Raw genomic sequence first — 20,713 nt, 5'->3', positions numbered from 1 at the left:
ACATCAGCAGGTGCAAACACAGAGCCTAGCATGACGGTGAACATGGGGGTCCTTCGTGGTTGTTGGCATTTAGGGTGGGGTCGTACAGACGCCTTGCGGGGCTCATTTGCAAGGGGTTCCCTCAGGTGGTGGGAATGAGGGGCGAGGAGCTACAGGCAGCAACATATGTGACTCTCAGGAACAGAACGCCGAGCCAGAAGACAAAACAAACACCAGCAATTTGCAAAACAGTAAATAGTTTGATTCCATTTATGAGAAACGGAAAGCACACCAGACTAAACAATATGCCGCTGAGGAACACATGCAGATGGGATGAGACGAGCATAGAAACAGGGAATGAGGAACACGGAGTGGAGGTGGTGATCACGCGGGCAGAGGGAGAGGGAGCGAGGCGGCAGGAGCATGCGGTGTATGTGCTGCTCGCCTGATCCTCGGAGGTCCGGGTGGTCTCTGTGTGTCCGCAGGTGGAAGGAAGTGGAACCATGACATTATGAATATGGTGGTGTGTTACACATTTACACGAAGTATGTTTATGTTTAATTTCTCACTTAAAGTGGTTTGAAAGGGAGCTGTGGATTATGACCTCAAGGACCTTACGCTTTTTTGAAAAAGAAATGACCTGTAAGCAAGTAAGAGCCACCAAGCGCTGCAGAGAGGTGACTTGGTGCTGTTGGAATTAGTCTAATGGTGGAGATTGGTTTTCGCATAATTAGCTTTAATTCCCAGGAGAGTGGGGAGAGGCGCTGCTGTGTAGGCATGAAGTGCGAGCAGAGCACAGGGAACCAAGGTTAACAGCTCTCCGAAGGCGGTGGAGTGCTAGCTGGACCTTGAAGGATGAATAAAAGTGTGAGCCGCAGACATATGGACCAAAGTGTTTCTGGAAGAGGAGGCTCTGTGGAGAGTGATAGAAAGCCGTGAGTCCCCGGGGGGATGAGAGGAGGCAGGGGAGGGCCCAGCGGAGATAAATGGCAAAGGAAAACATGAAAGTGCTTTAAAAGGGAAAAAAGCTGCCAAACCGGTTTGGCTCAGCAGATAGAGTGTCAGCCTGCGGACTGGAAGGTCGCAGGTTCAATTCCTGTCAAGGGCATGTACCTTGGTTGCGGGCACATCACCAGAAGGGATTGTAGAGGAGGCAGCTGATCAATGTTTCCCTCTCATCAATGTTTCTAACTCTCTATCCCTCTCTCTCTCTGTAAAAACTCGATAAAATATATTTAAAAAACAAAACCAAAAAAAAAAAAAACCGGAAAAAAGCCTCCTAGCCCCCACGTGGCCACTGATACACTTTCTGTCGCTGTAGATGCCCCTATTCTGTACATGTCACATGAGTAAGACCAGTAACATGTGATACATGATACCCACCCGAATCCAGGACGTGACCCAGGGACGGCAGAAGCCAGAGTAACGGAAGCATACAGCGCCTGCTCGGGGCCCTGGGACGGTGGTGAGCTTAGACCCTCTTGAATATCAGGGGAAAGGATTGTGTCTTCAGCAACCACGGGGTAGATCTCATATATATATGTTTGTGTTTTTTTTTTTACAGAGAGGAAGGGAGAGAGATAGTTAGAAACATCAATGAGAGAGAAACATCGATCACCTGCCTCCTGCACACCTCCTACTGGGGATGTGCCCGCAACTAAGGTACAGGCCCCTGACCGGAATCGAACCTGGGACCTTTCAGTCTGCAGGCCGATGCTCTATCCACTGAGCCAACCGGTTTCGGCTAGATATCCTGTTTCTCGTGTGGAAATTTAAAGATTGATTGGAAAGTGTTGGGGGAGGGCAGCAGAACTTGTCTTGGAAAGTTGCAAATGAGACCCCGCAGGTCCGTCCCAGGTGACAGCGGTGGAGATGGGGAAAGGGATGCAGTGAGAGGTGACAGAGATGTGGCCCAGTGGGTAATTGAATTTGGAACGATCTGCCACTTCCCCTAGTTTACCTTTCGCTGGGCCGACATTGACTCCTGTATCTGCCTCATCTTGATACACATCCTTGATGTATTATTGCCACAGAGAAAGCAACTTAGTAAAGGAGCTGCCAGCTGCCTTTTAGCTAGCGTCTTTAAAACGCTTACCTGGGAAAGATGACATATTTGACCCCTACAGACATTTATCCCGGGCACATTAGGTCAGGATGAAGGATGAATATACTTCTTCTAATCACAGTGTTGATTCATTCGGATATTGACCACTTACCTGTGATTTTGATTACATCAGTGAGTTAATATGTAGAGGTACTACATGTTAGTTTCTTTCCACTTAAAATATCGCATCTATTAGCTATTTTGTTTTAAATTCTACACTTTGTGTAGTTGGAGTCCAATATATTACTGTGCAGGCAGGGTTCCCTATGTCAGTGGTCAGCAAACTCTTTAGTCCACAGAGCCAAATATCAACAGTGCAACGACTGAAATTTCTTTTGAGAGCCAAATTTTTAAAACTTAGACATCATCTAACGCCACTTCTTCAAAATTGACTCCCTCAGGCCGTGGTATTTTGTGGAAGAGCCACACTCAAGGGGCCAAAGAGCCGCATGTGGCTCTCGAGCCGCAGTTTGCCGACCACTGCCCTACGTGGTCAGTTTAATTACGGGAGAAAAAAGGAACACCTCATCGTGCTTCGTCCCTTTTCCCGGATTCACTGATGATCGTTTATGTTAGGATGGGAGATGTCTCACTGATTGAATACCTTCCTCTTTGAGGCAATGACAGCACTTTGCCCCAAGGTGTTCGGGGATTTCGGGATTACATGCCTCCCAAGGTCCTTTGTTTCAGGTTCTCGGGGCCTCCCGCTCCGCCTCTAATTGCTACCTGCTCAGTGATAGCTGCCTCTCTGGTGGGATGCAGAGCCTTCCTGAAGCCGGAGGAGCTAGCCTTCCTTTGATGTGGCATGTGGGTCAGCACACACACACACACACACACACACACACACACACACACACCCTGTGAGTCCGGGAGACAAAGGCTGTTGTGGGGACACACTCTGTAGGCACTGAGGGCCTCGGGAGGCTCCGGCCCAGTGTCTTAGGAGGCGTTTCCAGCTCTGCTGCCTTGTATGTCCTGGGCTGTATCTGCCGTAGCTTAGGGAGAGCTGGTCAGTATGCACCGTGTGTAGAACATGTTAGTGCATGTCAGCTGGCAGGGGCAAAAGGGACACCTTTTATCGATCATGGACCGCGCATCTGGGAGCTGGTATCATCATCTTCTCACGCTAGTTAGCTGGGACAGTGGCGCCAGTGGGCCCATGACCCATGCTCTCCCGCTCCCTTGCCAGCTGCCCCTGCATTCCTTTGCTTCTGAAGAGGGTCTTCCTGACCCGGTGGACTGAACTGTCACCAGGAAACTCTCTAAAACAATTATGCCTTTTTTCTGCTCTTTTCAATCTTTTATTGTTCTTCACAGCACTCCAGATCCATACTGACGTTCCGTCATTCTCCAGCTTCTCTCTCCTGTTGGGTTTGTAGCGTTTTTGTTGTCAAAGTTCCCTTAATCCTCTTCTTTGTATGCCCCGTTTCCGTCTATTTCATTTTTTGCTCGTTTCCCAGCGTGATTCTTGTATTCCAGTGTTTTAGACATATCTGTTATTGACAGTGCTCTGGTTTATTTTTCCCCTTCAACAAGACTTCACAATAATAATCTTCACTTAGGCGGAGTTCTGTGTTATTTTCTTTGAAACCAACATTTCTTTAACTGATACTGATAACATATAATTATTTTTTTTTTCAGAAACAGCAGATTCATTCTTATTTGAACTGTTATGCTTTTCATTGTTCCTGAATTTGAAGTTGGAAACCCACATGTGCACATTCAGTTATGCTGCCGTAATTATCAAAACCCGGTTCCTTCAGCCAGTCTGTTCTGGTTTGCATTTAGATGTTGGATGAGCAAAACAAGGCTGGAGGCAAAGAGAATCGTTTGGAATTTTATTTTTTATTACAAATACCTAATTAAAAACCTGTGTGTAACCCACAGAAAGGAGAACTTGACTGTGATAGTGAGCAGTAGGGTGACTGTTGAGTTTCACACATTAGGAGGTTCCGATGTGTGAAGGCCTTGAGAGTGACCATCATAAAGAACAATGCAAAGGAGGGAGGGAGTTTTAACGGCCAGACCACAGGCAGCACATCTGATTTTTTTATAGAGAGGAAGAGAGAGGGAGAGAGGGTTAGAAACATCGATGAGAGAGAAACATCAATCAGCTGCCTCTTGCACACCCCGTACTGGGCTGTGCCTGCAACCAAGGTACATGCCCTTGATCAGAATCGAACCAGGGTCCTTTCAGTCCGTAGGCCGACGCTACATCCACTGAGCCAAACTGGTTTCAGCGAGGTTCTGGGAATTTTAAGCAGAGAATTAAACTAGTCCTGTGTTCTTCCGATGGATAAAATTGTCATCCCACCCACTGACCGATGGGAAAGAAGGTGACAAAGCTGACCTGGAATGGGGAGAAAGGGTGAGCAGTGGTGTGAGCAGGGTCACTCAGAGACAAGGAAGAGGGAAGATGAACTTCTTCTCGTGGCACAGAACTGCGTCTCTTCCCCCTCACAGCCCTGTGTTCCGATTCTGTTCTCGCCCTGTTCGGGATAACGACCCCTGGGCATATTGAGGGTCACCCCATGCAACCGTCCATCCATCAGAACAATGTGTGGTCACTTCCATGTGCCAGGCATGATGGGAGACCCGGGAATAGTGGTCAGTGAAACGCCAGCATTGCCTTCTGGGTAGTTCACAGGGTAGTTGTGGATGGTGTCCAGGAAGCGGGTGGGTGATGACCCAGGGTGACATATGCTCTAAAAGGTGAGGGCCTGGAGTCGAAACTGGTTTGGCTCAGTGGATAGAGTCATCAGCCTGAGGACTGAAGGGTTCCAGGTTAGAATCCAATCAAAGGCATGTACATTGGTTGCGGGCACATCCCTGGTGGGGGGTGTGCAGGAGGCAGCTTGTCAATGTTTCTCTCTCATCGATGTTTCTATCCTGTTTCCCCGAAAATAAGACAGTGTCTTATATTAATTTTTTCTCCCAAAGTTGCGCTAGGTCTTATTTTCAGGGGATGTATTATCTTTCCCTGCGCTAGGTCTTATTTTCGGAGGATGTCTTATTTTCGAGGAAACACGTTAGCTCTCTATCCCTCTCCTTTCCTCTCTGTAAAAAATCAATAAAATATATTTTAAAAAATAAAAATAAATAAAAGGTGAAGGCCTGGGGAGGGGCAGGGAGCAGGGTAAGAATCCATGGGGAGGGGGGGTATCTGTAATTCTTTCAACGAGAAAGACAATTTTTTAAAAAGTCAGCTACATCTGGGGGTCAGGTGAAGTTCCTGGAAAAAGAGGCAGTCAAGTTGACATGGTAACCCTTTAAAAAAACAACAACAAAAACTCCATTAGAATAAACCTGTAAAAAGCTTGAATTTGCTTGACAGTTCAGAAAAGAAAGTTCAGTTTTCATTTGATCTGAAAGTTTGCAAATGAGATCTCTTTGAACTGGCTTTTCATTGGTGGGTTGCTTCAGTTAAGTTCCTGATTACACTTTTTCCCCCTGTATTAGCCCAGCCGATTTCACTAAAAATCAATGGCAAAAATGTCCTCGGGTGAGGATTAACAACAACAACAAAAAAGTATTCATATCCCACCCCCAACATGATCATGCCCATTTCCAAAAGTTTAAAGTTTCAAAAAGAAAACACAGGATTTTTTTTGTTCTATACTTTTACCATTTTATACATAAAAAAGCAGAGAGTGCACTGTTTCAACGTAATGTAAAACAGATGCCTCGAAAGCAGTGTAGCCGGGGTGTGTTTAAAATATGTGCATGCACACCGATTCAGTTCCAGATTAGAAACTGCAGCTTGGTCAGACGTTTGGAGGGAAAAGGCCAAATCGTGTAGCTTGCACTGGATTCCATAAAGGAGCCCCCGGAGCGGAGGGAGAGTGTCCGAGGACTCGCTCTTTTGTCGACTCTGCTTCCTTCCCCAGGACCTGCCTCCAGCCCTGCCTGCGCCCCGCGCCCAGCGGGGCAGGCCCAGGGTCACTCCCCCGTCTGGCAGGCCTTCCTCCAGCTCCCTAAGCACCCGTGCCTTTCAGTCTTCTTTCATTTTTTTAATTTGTAAACAAGCTTCATATGTAATTCCCTTTGGCAAATGCCAGGAAGACATGGCGCAGCCGTCGGTGCTCCGGTTCGGGGTTGCTGCCCGCCGTGGGTGCCAGGAGCTGCGCCCTGGGCGGTCTGACCTTGGCCTGGGCATTCCCTCCTGGTGTTGACCCCAAGAACCACGGGCTGCACATGTCTGGCCGTGTCCTCTGGAATCAATCTAAAATAATATATTGAACTTGACAGTGGAGGGCACACGGAGACCCCAGGCCTGGTGCTGGGTGAGGCCTGGCTTTTTACAGGACGGTGGTATGTCTGTGCTTACCCCCTGATATGTTCTTCACGTGCTCCAGGTGTGTGCTTCTGCAGAGGGAAGAGCATCAAGTTTGGCTTGGATCTTTCCACACCTCTGAGTCCCCTGTGTTTTATGTTGAGAAGTTCGTTCTCTGCCTGCGAAGTTTCTTGGGGACTCTGCTAACCCTACTGTCCCCCTTGTTTCCGCAGTTGATCTGCAATTCCTTCACCATCTGCAACTCGGAGATGCAGGAAGTGGGTGTCGGCCTGTACCCCAGGTATGGCGTGTCACTCGGGAGAAGCACTTTAACCCCGCCTGGCCCCCAGCCTCTGGGAGGCAGTAGAAAGGCTATCACAGCAGCTCGTTGGAGAGCCAGGCTTAAAACCGTAATTTACAAGAAAATGAAAAAGGTGAAGTTTAAAGAAAATAATTTTAAAACCGCACGTTATATGCTGTGGCAGTGATTTTTGACCGCTGTGCCTCACGGATTTTTAAAACATGGAATACCTGACTATTTAGTCAGGGGCACCGACCTCTTTGCCCTTAGATTGTCAAATAAAATAAAATGACAACAGCTTACACAACAATAGCCGTCTAGTGTGGCTGAATCAAAATTATACCTATTTTAAAAAATATATATTTTATTGATTTTTTACAGAGAGGAAAAGAGAGGGATAGAGAGTTAGAAACATTGATGAGAGAGAGTCATTGATCAGCTGCCTCTTGCACACTCCCCACTGGGGATGTGTGCCTGCAACCAAGGTACATGCCCTTGACCAGAATCGAACCTGGGACCTTTCAGTGCTCAGGCCGATGCTCTATCCACTGAGCCAAACAGGTTTCAGCTACCTATTTTTATTTTTATTTTTTTGTCAGATTGGCAAAAAATACAGGTTTTGGCGGGCTGCAGAATTTTAGTAATGGGTTTATGTGTGCCGTGGGTGACAGACAGTTGACAGTCACTGTGGTGTTAGCAACGAGGCAGAATTCCTCTCCCGGGAAGTTTGGTTAGAACACATGTGTCAAACACAAGGCCCGCGGGCCAAATCCAGCCCGCCAGGCCTTGCAATGTGGCCCGCACCGCGCTGTCATCACTGCACTCCGCTGTCAGTTTATGACATTGTCAGTTTATGACTGTTCAGTAAACCATTCGGCCCGCGATTTAGGCTGGATTTTAGATTTTGGCCCCTTCTCTGATTGAGTTCGACACCCCTAGGTTAGAAGGTGGGGCTGTGGGTGCCGATACACCGTCAGGATGAGGTTGGTTAGTCCCCTCGCCCACCCTGATCCCGCTCCCAGGCCCCTGGTGAAGCACTGGGCCATTTCACCAGGCCCCGGCATCGCCGCCGGTTCATTCCGTCCTTGGCTCAGCTCCCTCGAGCCCAGTGCTCCAGGTGGCCCCACGCTGGCCGTCACTGCAGTGGCCTTTGTCACTGAGCCACTAGCCTGTCCCCCCCACGTTCTCCGTCACTCCTAGTTTCATGCCATGAGGGTTCAAGTACAAACCCAGTCACTTTCTCATTCATTGTGAGCCTGAGAATCCCATTTCACCAGGATCAGACCACAGGCCATTGGCGCTGGCCTTGGAGAGCAGAGGGCTGCAGCCCGGTGCCGAAAGAAGGATCACGTGATCAAATTGGATAAGCGTGCTCAGCTGTGCAGAAAGTGCTTTCTGCATAGTAAGGATCACGTGCAGGTATTCTCCTTGTTGTCAAACATGGAGGCAGCTTCAATCCACTCCCTCCCCCGGTGGTAAAAAGCCACCTGCACAGAGAAGTCACTGGCCGACCGGGCCCATGGTGCCCCGGGTCCGGTCGGCAAGGGAACCGGAGCTTCTGCCGAAGAGGAAGGACTCTGTTACCATGGCAGCTGCGGACGCCCCGGCAGAGGGGGCCGCTCCTCCCAGGCTGGACAGATGAGGGCCCGGTGGGAGGGTCCGCTGTGGGCCGCGGGGACACTGCTGCGTCCCATTGCCTGTCTCGGGAGGATGTGCTTGCACGTCTGGCTTCTCCATCTTTCTTTTGTGTTGTCTTAACGCCTGGTGTCTGACAGACAGCACTTCCTCCCCTCCCCACCCCAGAGAGGACTCAGAAAATGTGTTCATTAACAAACTCCCCACTTCGCATCCATGCTGGGCAGCCCTTCAGTTCCCAGGCAGAGGCTAGGGGCTGAGCTGCCAGTGCCCGAGGCTCCCTCCCGGGGGCGCTGAGCCTGCCTTGCCCCTCTCCCAAGGGAAGGGCCTCTGCCCGTTGTAGTCCTTGCATGTAGACGTTGGACTCTGCTGAGCTGTGATGGTCTCCCCTTTTTTCTTGTTCTTTCCTCCAGTGTGTCTTTGCTCAACCACAGCTGTGACCCCAACTGTTCGATCGTATTCAACGGGCCCCACCTTCTGCTGCGCGCCGTCCGGGACGTCCAGGCAGGAGAGGAGGTAAGGAGCCTGGTTCTCACTCCTCTTCCCGCCAAGCCCCTCCCAGCTGGTCCTTCCCAGCACCGTGCCCGAGGGACAGCTGCTCATGGTCCTGCCAGGAGGACATGCCCAGCCTCAGCCCGGCCCACGTCCCCATCGCTATTCTTCAGGCTGTAGCTGGGCTGACTGTCTTAGTCACCGTGTTTCCGGATGGCGATGGCTCCTGGTGCATGTGTGTGAGAGAGTGTGACAGTGCATGTGTGTGAGAGGTGTGTGCAACAGTGCATGTGTGTGAGAGGGTGTGTGTGACAGTGCATGTGTGTGAGAGGGTGTGTGCAACAGTACATGTGTGTGAGAAGTGTTTGTGCGACAGTGCATGTGTGTGAGAGGGTATTTGGGACAATGCATGTGTGTGAGAGGTGTGTGCATGACAGTGCGTGTGTGTGAGAGGCGTATATGAGACAGTACAGGTGTGTGAGAGCTGTGTGTGACAGTGCATACGTGTGAGAGGTATGTGTGCGACAGTGCACGTGTATGAGAGTTGTGTGTATGACAGTGCATGTGTGTAAGAGGTGTGTGTGTGTGACAGTGCATGTGTGTGAGAGGTGTGTGAGAGTTGTGTATGTGACAGTGCATGTGTCCTGCACATGGACAGTTCAGTGCTCTCGCATTTCTGCAGCTGGTCCTCATCCTTCCATGGGATAAGTCCCTGGGGCTGGCTTATCTCAAGGCCTCTCATCACTTCTTAATGGTGACTCCCTTTCACTTGTACCAAGAAAGCAAGTCACCGGTAATCTTAAGGCTGTCATTGGGCCTTGACAAACCTATCGGCATGCCTGGTGATTGTTCAGGCAAAGATGCGAAGGGAAGCAGGGCTGGAAGGTGACCTCCGGCAGCGACCTGGCCTTGACCCTCCATGTGTGGTCAGCCAGGCAGCCCCTGCTGATGAGGAACCGTCAGGGTCAGGGTCAGGGTCAGGGGTGGGCTGATCCGGGCTGCCGCCCGCGCCTGCACTGGGCTTGCGCAGGCACCACCTGAACTCTGGGTTACGGATGTCGGCTGCACAGAACCCAGTCTCCTCCTACCTCCCGTCTGCTGAAGTGGGTGTTCACTGCAAGGAAGAGGAGTGTCATAGATTCCACTGCATCTCTGCAGCCCTCGGCCAGTGAAACCTAACTCAGAGGCGCCATATTTAATGTAGACGAGGATTTGGCCCGATGAGACCCCCAGAAACTGATCTTCCAGTGAATAAGCTGCTGCTCACAAAGCCATGACTAAGCTTCCCGACTGGACCAGGCTCTCAGGAGATCTATTTTTTTTTTTTTTGGGGGGGGGGTGAGATTTGTTTCTGGAGCCGTACATGGCTTTAAGACTCCATACATGACTTCAAGGCGGCTGAGAAAGGGAACCGCTGTCCATTGTCAGCAGCTTACTCTGGGCCTGAGGGAGGGCCGCTGTCATTGATAATCATGATTATGATGCTGATGCTGATGCTGGTGGTGTTTTACTAGATTTGCTTGTGAACGTGAGAAATGATTGGCATTTTCAGAAGTAACCGAGAAGATTTCTGACATCTTGTTTTCTAGGCATTCTCCTTGGTTGGTTTACATTTAGTTGCAAACACACCTTGTCTTTTAATGTTTGTTTTACTTTTTCTTTTTTAAATATATTTTTTATTGGCTTTTTACAGAGAGGAAGGGAGAGGGATAGAGAGTTAGAAACATCGAAGAGAGAGAAGCATCGATCAGGTGCTTCCTGCACACCCCCTACTGGGGATGTGCCCGTAACCAAGGTTCTCACTTTTAGAAATCAGCAATCTGGCATGTCATCTGCCGCCTGTGTGGGTGCCAGGCTGTTCTGGCTGCTCTGGTTACCAGCGATGATAGATCTTACTAAATGCACCTTAGTGAAACCGAACATGTAACCGCTCTTAATACTTCACTGACTGGGGGAAAAAGGTAAGAGGTGAACATATCTAGAGTTAATGAGCCCAGTTCTTTAAAACGAATGTCTGTGCTCACCACACAAGATTGGAAGGTACTTCAAGAACATTTTACACGTGATTATTTCGGTGGAGACATGGAGTAGTGTCTTATCTTGGACACTCTTTGGTGTGTAATAAAACGATGTTTTTCACCCGTGAGCCCCCTCCAGCCTGCCCCACCCGCCCCCCCCGCCAGGCCTTCACCACCCTATGGTCTGTGTCATGGGTGATGCGTATGTGCATGCAAGGTCCTCGGTCCATCACCTCCCACCCACCCACCCTCCCCCGCCTTGCCTCTGAGATTCCTCAGCACGTTCTATGCTTCCATGTCCCTGGATCCACTCGGTTCATCAGTTCATTTTGTTCATTAGATTCCACATATGAGGCAGATCATGTGACACATGTAATACTTTCAACAATAAAGATTTTTAAAAAGCAAAAATAAAATAGAAGTAAGAGTACATGTTACTGTAATAATTAGCAGGGACAATGGCCATTTGCTGAAGGAAATGAGCACAGCAGCCACGTGACCCTTCTCTCTTCCTGTAGCTCACCATCTGCTACCTGGACCTGCTGATGACCAGCGCGGAGCGCCGGGAGCAGCTGCGGGACCAGTACTGCTTCGACTGCGACTGTGCACGGTGCCTGACACAGGACAAGGTAGGAGCGGGGGCCGCCTGGGCCCCTCCCTGGCGGAATCCAGGGGCCTTGCCGAGAACCCCGCTTTTATGTCATTAGTTCCCCCCTAAGTGACGTCACTGTGTTGGAGGAGACGGGAGTGAATACAGGGATGCTCAGGGATGCCCGTGGCTCAGTCCCTGGACCTATTTCACCACCAGCCACAGGAGGTTTAGCGTCAGCACGGAGCATGGCGCTCGGAGTCTAGAGGGAACGTAGGCACTAAGCGTGTCTCACACTCAGACCTTCTGACGGAATCCAATGTGTGTTCCTCTGTGTCAACCTCCTGTGGCCTCTGGTGCCAGCACTGCATGAGAAAGGCCAGGAGCTCACTCTGATGATGTGAACATGACCCGCGAACATGATCAGTGAACATGATCCGTTTTTTGTTAAAAACAACTTTTAGAAAAAGTGAGTCAAATGGGAAAAGGTGGACGCACTGCTAATAGTGTCCCAGGATTCCGCTTCTCAGCATTAGCCTTTTTTTTTTAATTTAAATATATTTTACTGATTTTTTACAGAGAGGAAGGGAGAGGGATAGAGGAGAGTTAGAAACCAATGAGAGAGAAACTTCGATCAGCTGCCTCCTGCACGCCTCCTACTGGGGTTGTGCCCGAAACCAAGGTACATGCCCTTGACTGGAATCGAACCTGGGATCCTTCAGTCCGCAGGCCGACGCTCTGTCCACTGAGCCACATTGGCTCAGCCTTTTCCCCTGAAGGCACAGCGGGCTGCTCTGGGTTTCTTCCAGACTCACCTGGACCATCGGGCAGCAAGCTCGCGTCCACCCCAGCCTTGGTTAGGGATGGGAAGGCCTTTGGAGTCAGTGCCTCTTAGGTGACATCCGTATGGCACACCCTCAAAAATGTCCCAATTGTGTGCTGGTATTCTATTAACACTGGGTCATGTTCACTTTGGTTTATTGTTATAGTTGAAATCTGGCTGGAATGGTATATTAGGAGAGGGCTTGGCTACAAAAAAGCAGATAACTGACTTTACCAGTAGCAGGTGTATTTGTCTCGAATTCGGGAGCATCTACTGCCCAAGACAGGAGCAGCTTCTCAGCGAGCTCATCACAGGCCCAGCATCCTCTGGTCTTGCTCCTCCACCATCCCTGGCATGTGCCTTTGTCCTCATGGTCCCTCTGCCTGCTGTCCCTGCCCTGCTGATACTGTTGTACGGCCCTCAAATGAAGTTGTAAATATCCACACGGCCCCGGGCAGGAAAGGCTCCACATTCATATTATTTGTGATGGTCTTTTAAGTTTTTTATTTTAATCGTACTAAAGTGATACACGTGTGCAGTTTGAAAAGTCAAAGTACGGGACCCAGAAGAAACATAACCAGCAGCTTCGCTCTGCTTCCGCCCACGTCCTGCTCCACGTGGTCAGCGCGTGGCTTCTGGCGCTTATTCCGTGTTTCCCGGAAATAACGTTCCCTTAAAGCCATGGCCCAGGGGAGGTTTTGCTGTTAAGTTGGATTAATGACTGTTTTAATTTCCCAGATTTCAGATTCACTTTACCTGTTTCTCCTTCATAACGTGTGTCCACTCCAAAGCATGTCTCTCTGTTGTTTATTTTCTGCGCATCCTCGTTGCACGTGTTGTAAGCCTCGGTCAGTCAGCACCGTGGTTGATTTCACTCAGACCGTGTTCTGATGGCTGATTTTGCTGGTTATCCTCCTTAGCGCTGCTTTTCAGTAAGTGTGAGAGTCTGGAAAGCAGGCTCGTGTTTAGCTCGTTGAGTTTTGTATTGTTCCTTTCTCTCTCCCTGTGCTCATCCCTCCAGCCAGGAACTTTGCACCTGCCTCTCTCAGGCCCGTCAGGCCCAGCTCAGAACCAGGACTCAGTGGCATTGGCCCCTGCTGCCCCCGGTGCTTCGCCAGGTCTGGTTGCTAGGTGATGGCATCCTGGCTCTGCCTCTAGCTTCAGCCTCCCCAGGCCCGCAGCTCCCTGTGACTGTTTAGCTCAGGGAACAGGTGTCTTCAGCCTCTGATTTGTAAACAGGAGCTCCCCATCCCCGGCTTCGGGCTTTGCTCACCCTCTGCCCCTTCCCCCTGTGAAGCATTCCAGTCCCCGGTAACCCGTGGAATGGAACTGAGACCAACTCCGCTCCCAGATAGAGGCCCCGCGTGCTCAGCTCGCTGCTTCCTGCTGCCGCTCCGTGCCTGGTCCGGGGAGATGTGTATCTCGTATGTGGGCCTCGTAAAGCTACTGCTACTTGGTTCCTCTTCATAGTTCACATCTCAGTGCTCCGGGGCTCAAGCTGGGGGAGCACTCCAAATCTGAGCTAACAGCATCTTGGCTGGCAGTCTGTGGTGCTCGCAGGCTACAGAGGCTAGAATTCGGGTGTTTGGAGCCAAAGGAACACACGCGGATAAGCAACGACCCGATTCTCCCAGTGCTCCAGGCGCGTGTGCTCTCCCCCGGCCCGGCCTGTCTGAGCCCAGGGATCTCTGTCTGCTTTTCTCCCAGGACCTGCTGTGGGCGGAGCGGAGCCACAAGCCACTCAGAAAACTGTGTGGTCAGTGGCTCTGACTGGGAAGTTCGAGTGATGCTGTGATTCTTAGCCCCGCTGCCCCAAGCAGGGCTCCTTATTGTCTTTGGCAGTTACTTCAGTTTCTTTTCCCAGGCCAGGCCTTGCACTCAGTGAGCGAGGGGCCCTGGGGTAGCCAGTGTCCTGCCGAGAGAGAGGGCGGGCCAGCACTGGGGGAGCTGCCTCAGTTCCCCTCATCCCCTCACGTGCTGCCCCTCAGCCAGGCTGTGCCTATCAGCCATGAACTTAGGGACAGGAGGCGGGATTGAGCCAAAGGAAGGAACAGTGATTTCCGAAGGAATGAAAGCACACCAAGTTAAAGCCGTGGTCCAAGGAATGAGCATTCTCTGCCCAAGAAGAGGCTTTTATGGTAACTGGAGTCGACTTGAAATACCAGCAGTTGCGTACTGCAGGCAGTGAGGAAGCCAGGCTTGCGTTCTGCCTCTTCTCGGTTGTGTTAATTAATTGTTCGCAGAAACGCCTCCTGGTGGGGTGGAGCCCCGCGCTCTGGGCTGTGGTCTGGATCAGGTGTTAGCCATCCAGGCAGAACGTGTTTCCTGCGCCCAGACTTTTCATCAAAACCCAATTCCCTCATCTTCAGGGAGATCAGGGCGATTTGGCAGGGGATTGAAGAACCCCCCCCTCCTCTGTGAGAGAGAGGGAGAGGGAGAGAAGGAAAGAGAGACAGAGAGGAGTTTTTAATAGTCACAGCGTCACTGTGTGTTCCCCATGTCTTGCTTCCCCAACAACCGGAAGAGGGGGTCTCCCTGGGGAGAGTACAGTGCTGTCCGTTATTCATGTCAAAGCGAGAAAGGAAGTTACTGACTTCATAGTCCCCCCCGCCCCCCAACCCCCGCACTCCATCGGTGGCGGCGTTGCCGTGAACACCGGGAGGCTCCTGGGCTGGACGCGCCCCGAAGAAGGCCGGGACAGGAACAGGGAAGCTTGTGTCGCCCGGGGCTCTGCGTGCACATGCGGGACATGGGCTTCCATGCTGCCTTCTCCCCGGGACAGCAGCCTGCTCCCACACCCCTCACGGGGCTCTGGTTGACCCCCAGGACCCCCAGCGATAGGAGAGGGTCTGTGCACGCTGCGTGGAGACATGGCTTCCCTCACCCCCTTTCCCTTCTTCCGGCTTTTGGTCCCCAGAAGCTCTGGCTGGGACAGACGCAGCGAGGCGGCCGCAGGGGCGCTGAGCATGTTTCCCGTGTCCCAGCCCACACATGGCGCAGTGTGCACGGAGGGCGGTTGATGGAGGTGACCTTCCTCGGTGAAAGAGGTTACGGCACCTGCTAATGCTCGGGGCCCTTGTGTGATCTCCGCTGGTTCACACGCCTCCTCTCATTTCATCTCCAACTGCTTTCTGAGGTGAGGAGTAAGGTCTCAGCTTTGAGCTTCACATCTATGTTCTTAACTCCTCCGTTACGGTGTCTCTAACCCAGTGTTTTTCAACCTTTTTTGGGCAAAGGCACACTTGTTTCATGAAAAAAATCACGAGGCACACCACCATTAGAAAATGTTAAAAAATTTAACTCTGTGCCTATATTGACTATATATAAAGTAATTCTCTTGAATAGGAATCAAATAAACACAAAGAAAGTATTTTATAATTACTTTATTATGAAATATTAAGTAAACAAAATAGTGAAAAATTATAAAATTCTTGTCTTGTCTGCACCTACGACACACCAGGCAACAACGCTGCTCTAACCTCCTCTATAAAAAAAGGCTAATATGCGGATCGACTGAACAGCAGAATGACCGGTCACTGTGACTCAATTTAACAGCATTCCTAACAGCAATGAATGAGAGTTCCAATTACTTCATGTCCTTGATATTGTTTTTGCTCAACGCTCAGTGCAGGAGCTTCTCCCTGGTGGTCAGTTTGCTCCCACAGGGGAGCCCGCTCAGCCAGAAGCCCAGCTCAAGGCTTGCGAGCGCAGCGGTGGTGGCAGGAGCCTCTGGTGCCTCCCTGGCAGCTCTAACGTGGGAGCGGGCCTACACTGGCAGTCAGACATGCCCTGAGGGCTCCCAGACTGTGAGAGGGTGCAGGCTAGGCTGAGGGACCCCCGCCTACTGCCTGAGTGCTTGAGTTTCATGCACTGGGCCTCTAGTAATTTTATAAATAAGACTAGAGGCCCAGTGCACAAAATGCATGCATGGGTGAGGGGGGTGTCCCTCAGCCCAGCCTGCACCTTCTCCAATCTGGGACCCCTTGAAGGATGTTTGACTGCCCGTTTAGGCCCAATCCCAGCAGGGGGACATGGGACATCCCTCTCACAATCCAGGACTGCTGGCTCGCAACGACTAGCCTGCCTGCCTACCTGATTGCCCTTAACCGTTTCTGCCTACCAGCCTGATCGCCCCCTAACCACTACCCTGCCAGCCTGATTGACACCTAACTGCTCCCCTGCCAGCCTGATTGCCCATAACTGCCCTCCCCTGCTGACCTGGTTGCCCCCAACTGCTCTCTCCTGCAGGCCTCGGTCCCCCCACAACTGCCCTCCCCTGCAGGCCTGATGACCCACAACTGCTCTCCCCTGCCAGCCATCTTGTGGTGGCCATCTTGTGTCCACATGGAGGCAGCCATCTTTGATCACATGGGGATGGCCATCTTGTGTCTTGGAGTGATGGTTGATTTGCTTATTACTCTTTTATTAGATAGGATACACTTTTCCCATCTTACTACTTAAATGTTGATGTATAATTTGCATTTGGTAAAATTACTCTCTTGAATGTACATTTCTGTGAGCTTTGACAAATGCATGCCATCGGCCTCACCACCCCAAGACACAGAATCGTCCATCACCCCCAAGTTCCTTCCCACTGCGATGTAGTCAGGCCCTACCCCCAACTTCCAGCCCTGCTAACCCTGATCTGCTTTCTGTCCCTATAGCTTTACCTTTTCCAGAAAGCCATGGAAATTGTTCCAGACTCACTTGATTCTGTCTTCCTTCACTTGGTGTGCTGCATTTGGTATTCAGCCATGCTCTTTTCCCACGGATTTATGAATATGTAATCTTGGTGTTTGGTTCCTTTTTGTTGCCAGGCAATGTTTTGTATCGCCAGTTTGTTTATCCATTCTCCAATTGAGGGCATTTAGTTCCTTCCCAGTTTTTGGTGGTTATCAATATTCATTTACACACAGGTTTTTGTGTGATGATAAATTTTCATTTCACCTAATGGTCGGAGAATTGCTGGGTTGTATGGCAAATCTATGTTTGGCTTTATGAGAAATTAGCACTGTTTTCCGAAGTGGTGGTACCATTTTGAATTCCTAACAGCAGTGAATGAGAGTTCCAATTACTCCATGGCCTTGATTTTGTCAGTTTTGCTTTTGTTTGGTTTGTTTTTTATCATTCCAATAGGTGTGTGGTGATACCACATTATGGTTTAATTTGCATTTCCTAATGAATATTGATGTATTTCTTTCATGGGTTTAATGTACCATCTGTATATCTTATTTGGTGATATAATTGTTTAAATCGTTTGCCTATTTTAAAAAGTAAGTATGTTCTTCATTTTGAGTTTTGAGGGTTCTCTATTCCTCTGCGTACAAGTCTTTCGTCAGATATGTGTCTATACATTTTTTTTTCTGTGGCTTGTCTTTATTCTCTCGACAGAGTCTTTTAAGAGCAGAAGTTTTAACGTTTGATCTAATACAATTTTAAATATTTATTTCTTATGGATTCATCTTTTGATGCCACATGTAAGAATCTGCCAAATCCAAGAGAATAAAGATTTTCTTTCCGTGTTTTCTATCGGGGTTTTATAGTTTTAGGCTTTACATTTAGATCTTTGATCCATTTGAGTTTCTTGGATTTGGTACAGGTTAGGTTTTGGCCTGTGACCGCCCCATTACCAGAGCGCCATTGGGGGAATCAGTGTCTTCCCTGCCGCAGAAGGTGATAGAAAGGGCAGAATTAGATATGGAGGCCGGTCCCAGCCCTGAGCATCTGCTTTAATGGGTGACTCTAGCTGAAGGGGCAGCAGGCCGCTCCCTGGTACGTGGGAGAGTGCATATGTGGGTCTGACAGTCCGCACTGCTGTTCACTCACTCCTCCCTCCGTGGGGCTTCTCCTGGGATATGAGATATTCTGGCCTGCCAGGCTGCTCCGAGGGGCATGAGCTACGGAGGGCAGGTCGGGAGGTGGCACACGCTCAGTAGCGCAGCTGTCATTGCTGGTGAGCGAGGGCACAGGCCCCGCAGGAACGCTCCAGGGGGCCCAGCGCCCCATTCCTGGGCAGCGCTGCCAGGCCCCTGAGACGCTCCCATCGTCTTCCTGCGCAGGCGCTCAGTCCCCTCTGCCCCCGCCCCTTTTGTCCTCGGGCCTTCTGTGTGCTCCCCGCGGTCTCCGTGTCCGGGTGGTGGGTGCTTCTCACCCGATTTCCTCCAGAGTGTCCCCCTTTCTCAGCCTGGCTCACACCCCCCCTCCCCCCCGCCCCCGGAGAAGTGAGCTCACCATGGTGGAGACTCTGGGGTGTGTGACTGCCCCTTGTCATTGCGCCTGCTGCTGTTCGCTCCTGCAGTTCCTGACCTCTGACCTTCTCCTGTGAAAGGCTTGGTTGTATTTCCTCTGGGGCAGTGGTGGGCAAACTCATTAGTCAACAGAGCCAAATATCAACAGTGCAACGATTGACATTTCTTTTGAGAGCCAAATTTTTAAAAATTTATACTATATAGAGAGGTTCATTGTTACTAACTTAATTTGGGTCCTCCTAAGCTGGCGTTTGCTAAAAACTCAAGGGGCCAAAGAGCCACATGTGGCTCGCGAACCGCAGTTGCCGACCACTGGTCTGGGCGTCATACAAGGAAGGGTCGTTCCCCTCTGTCTGATCTCCGCCTTCCCAAGAGCCTCCTTGTCCTCGCTCCTCAAGTTCCGGAACCCCTGGACTAAGTTCCATACTTTGGGATTAAAGACATTCACACGTTTTTACCACTAAAAAATGCTTTTACCTGTAAAACTGGATTTTTTTGAAAAATCACTCTGGGTTTGGGCCATTTTTATCTTTTTCTGTTGGTTATTGTGGCAGACATTTGCTGGCGAAGACCTGATAGCTGAAGCTCCCCGAAAAGCAAGCAAAACCAGGCAAAAATGAGGAAAGGCTGAGCTCCTAGGCTCGTGCTTACATTCTTACAGCATGTTTGGGATTCTAGGTGTCCACGGATAAAGGCACAGGTGGGAGTGGTCAGAGAGAAGTCATACTTCTCCCAGGCCCCTTAGCATAAGCACCCCAAAAAGAAACACATCATTGTGCAGGAAACAACATTTACTGCTTGACTGCAGTCCCAATATTTTGGGTTTGTTTTAATTTTTAATTATTTTTTTAAGCCTCACAGTGGAAGTCAGGGAGTTTAAAAATGAAAGGAAGGTGGTAGACCGTTCTTCACCCCAAAGTAAGTGGCGAACAGCCTGCGCTTCACGTTCCCTTCGAGTGGTTTCAGAGCTCGAACGCGACACTCCTGTCCAGTGCACTTAGCTTCCCCTCCGTCGGCGCGCTGGGAGCCCAGCCCGCTGCGATGCTCTCTGGATTTCTCTGCGGTAACCCAACACCGGTGTGTAGTTTGGAAAAAATAAACTTTCCGTAATGCTCTCGGTTTGTATCCAGTTACCAAGCGAAGAGCAGAAGGGTTTTTCACATTAACAGCAGAGCTTCAAGGGCCTGTGTATACCCTCTTTGCATTTGTCATTTCAGACCGTAACGATTGGAAAGGCAGGTTTAAATGCCAAATCATTAATATTAACAATCACAGGCAATTGCAGGGTATAAGCCTCTCTCTCTGGCAATAACAGTGCTGCTGTGTGAGCAATTAGAGAAGCACAGCCCCCTTTCTCATAAAGTCTGTGCTCTTGGACACAGCTTGTCCCTTTATTGATGGAGCTCTTCATGCTGCCATAAGCTCATCTCAGAAATTTGTACCCAGGAAAACCACCACTCCCGCCACCTACGCTTTGAGTTAAGCATGCTTCGCTATTGTTACCAGTGACGGGGGCTTCCAGTTCTTGAGTTTAGCAGAGAAAGAATTCAGAGCCAAAACTCTAGCATGAGAGGAAGTTTGTTTAGTATGAAAAGCCAAAGGACGCCGGAGAGAAGATTGGAGGGGGCTGTGCAGAGAGCTGCCGTGGCCTCTTACAAAGAAAGTCTCAGAGGCAGAAGAAGTGAGCCAGCTGGACTGCGTGGCCTCAGGAAACAAGTTCCAGAGACAAAAGAAGGGCCTTGGAGGCAGGTTCCGGGATTAGCCCAGGACATGCTGCCACTGCCTGCTGCTCCCCTGGTTTCAAGTCTTGGGTACCCTTGGACTTAGGAAAAGGAAAGTTAAGGTACATTCCTGAAGAGAGAAGGTGCCGGTGTGCTCCAGAGAGAGAGTGCAGCCCGTGTGGGCTCCTGTTCTCCTTCCCAGTCCCAACTCAGTGTCTCTGCTGGAGCAGGCTATGTGGATCCTGCTGGGACCTGTGCCTCGGCTTCTCGCCTGACCAGTCTTCCTAGAGTGTGTGCTTCCAGCTCCTGCTCATTCCTCAGCCCTCAGTGCAGCCCCCTCCCCAGAGGGCCACCATGGCGCCTCTCCCCAGTGATGGCCTCCTTCCTCTTTATCGCCATTACAGCACCGTTACCTACTTGTATTTACCTGCTTGCTTCCTGGTTAGGAGAGTCTTGTTTTCTGTTGTGTCTTCATGGAACTTATATAATTCCTACAGCACTTAACAAATTTGCATGAACCATCAGTGAAT

General features: G+C 50.3%; 1 protein-coding gene across 2 annotated transcripts in view; it reads left to right on the top strand.

Moving 5' to 3' along the window:
* The window catches only part of SMYD3 (SET and MYND domain containing 3), a 457,100-nt gene that overhangs the window by 381,413 nt on the left and 54,974 nt on the right, over nt 1-20,713 (top strand). For both annotated transcript variants that reach the window (XM_084868939.1, XM_084868940.1), the window contains 3 exons: nt 6,590-6,657; nt 8,706-8,808; nt 11,321-11,431. In XM_084868939.1, the coding sequence (XP_084725065.1) occupies nt 6,590-6,657; nt 8,706-8,808; nt 11,321-11,431 (282 nt within the window). The remainder of the gene's footprint in view (nt 1-6,589; nt 6,658-8,705; nt 8,809-11,320; nt 11,432-20,713) is intronic.

Source organism: Pipistrellus hanaki (assembly GCF_964339955.1).
Source record: "Pipistrellus hanaki genome assembly, chromosome: 20".
Lineage (NCBI taxonomy): Eukaryota > Metazoa > Chordata > Mammalia > Chiroptera > Vespertilionidae > Pipistrellus > Pipistrellus hanaki.
This window is presented reverse-complemented; position numbering and strand designations above follow the sequence as displayed.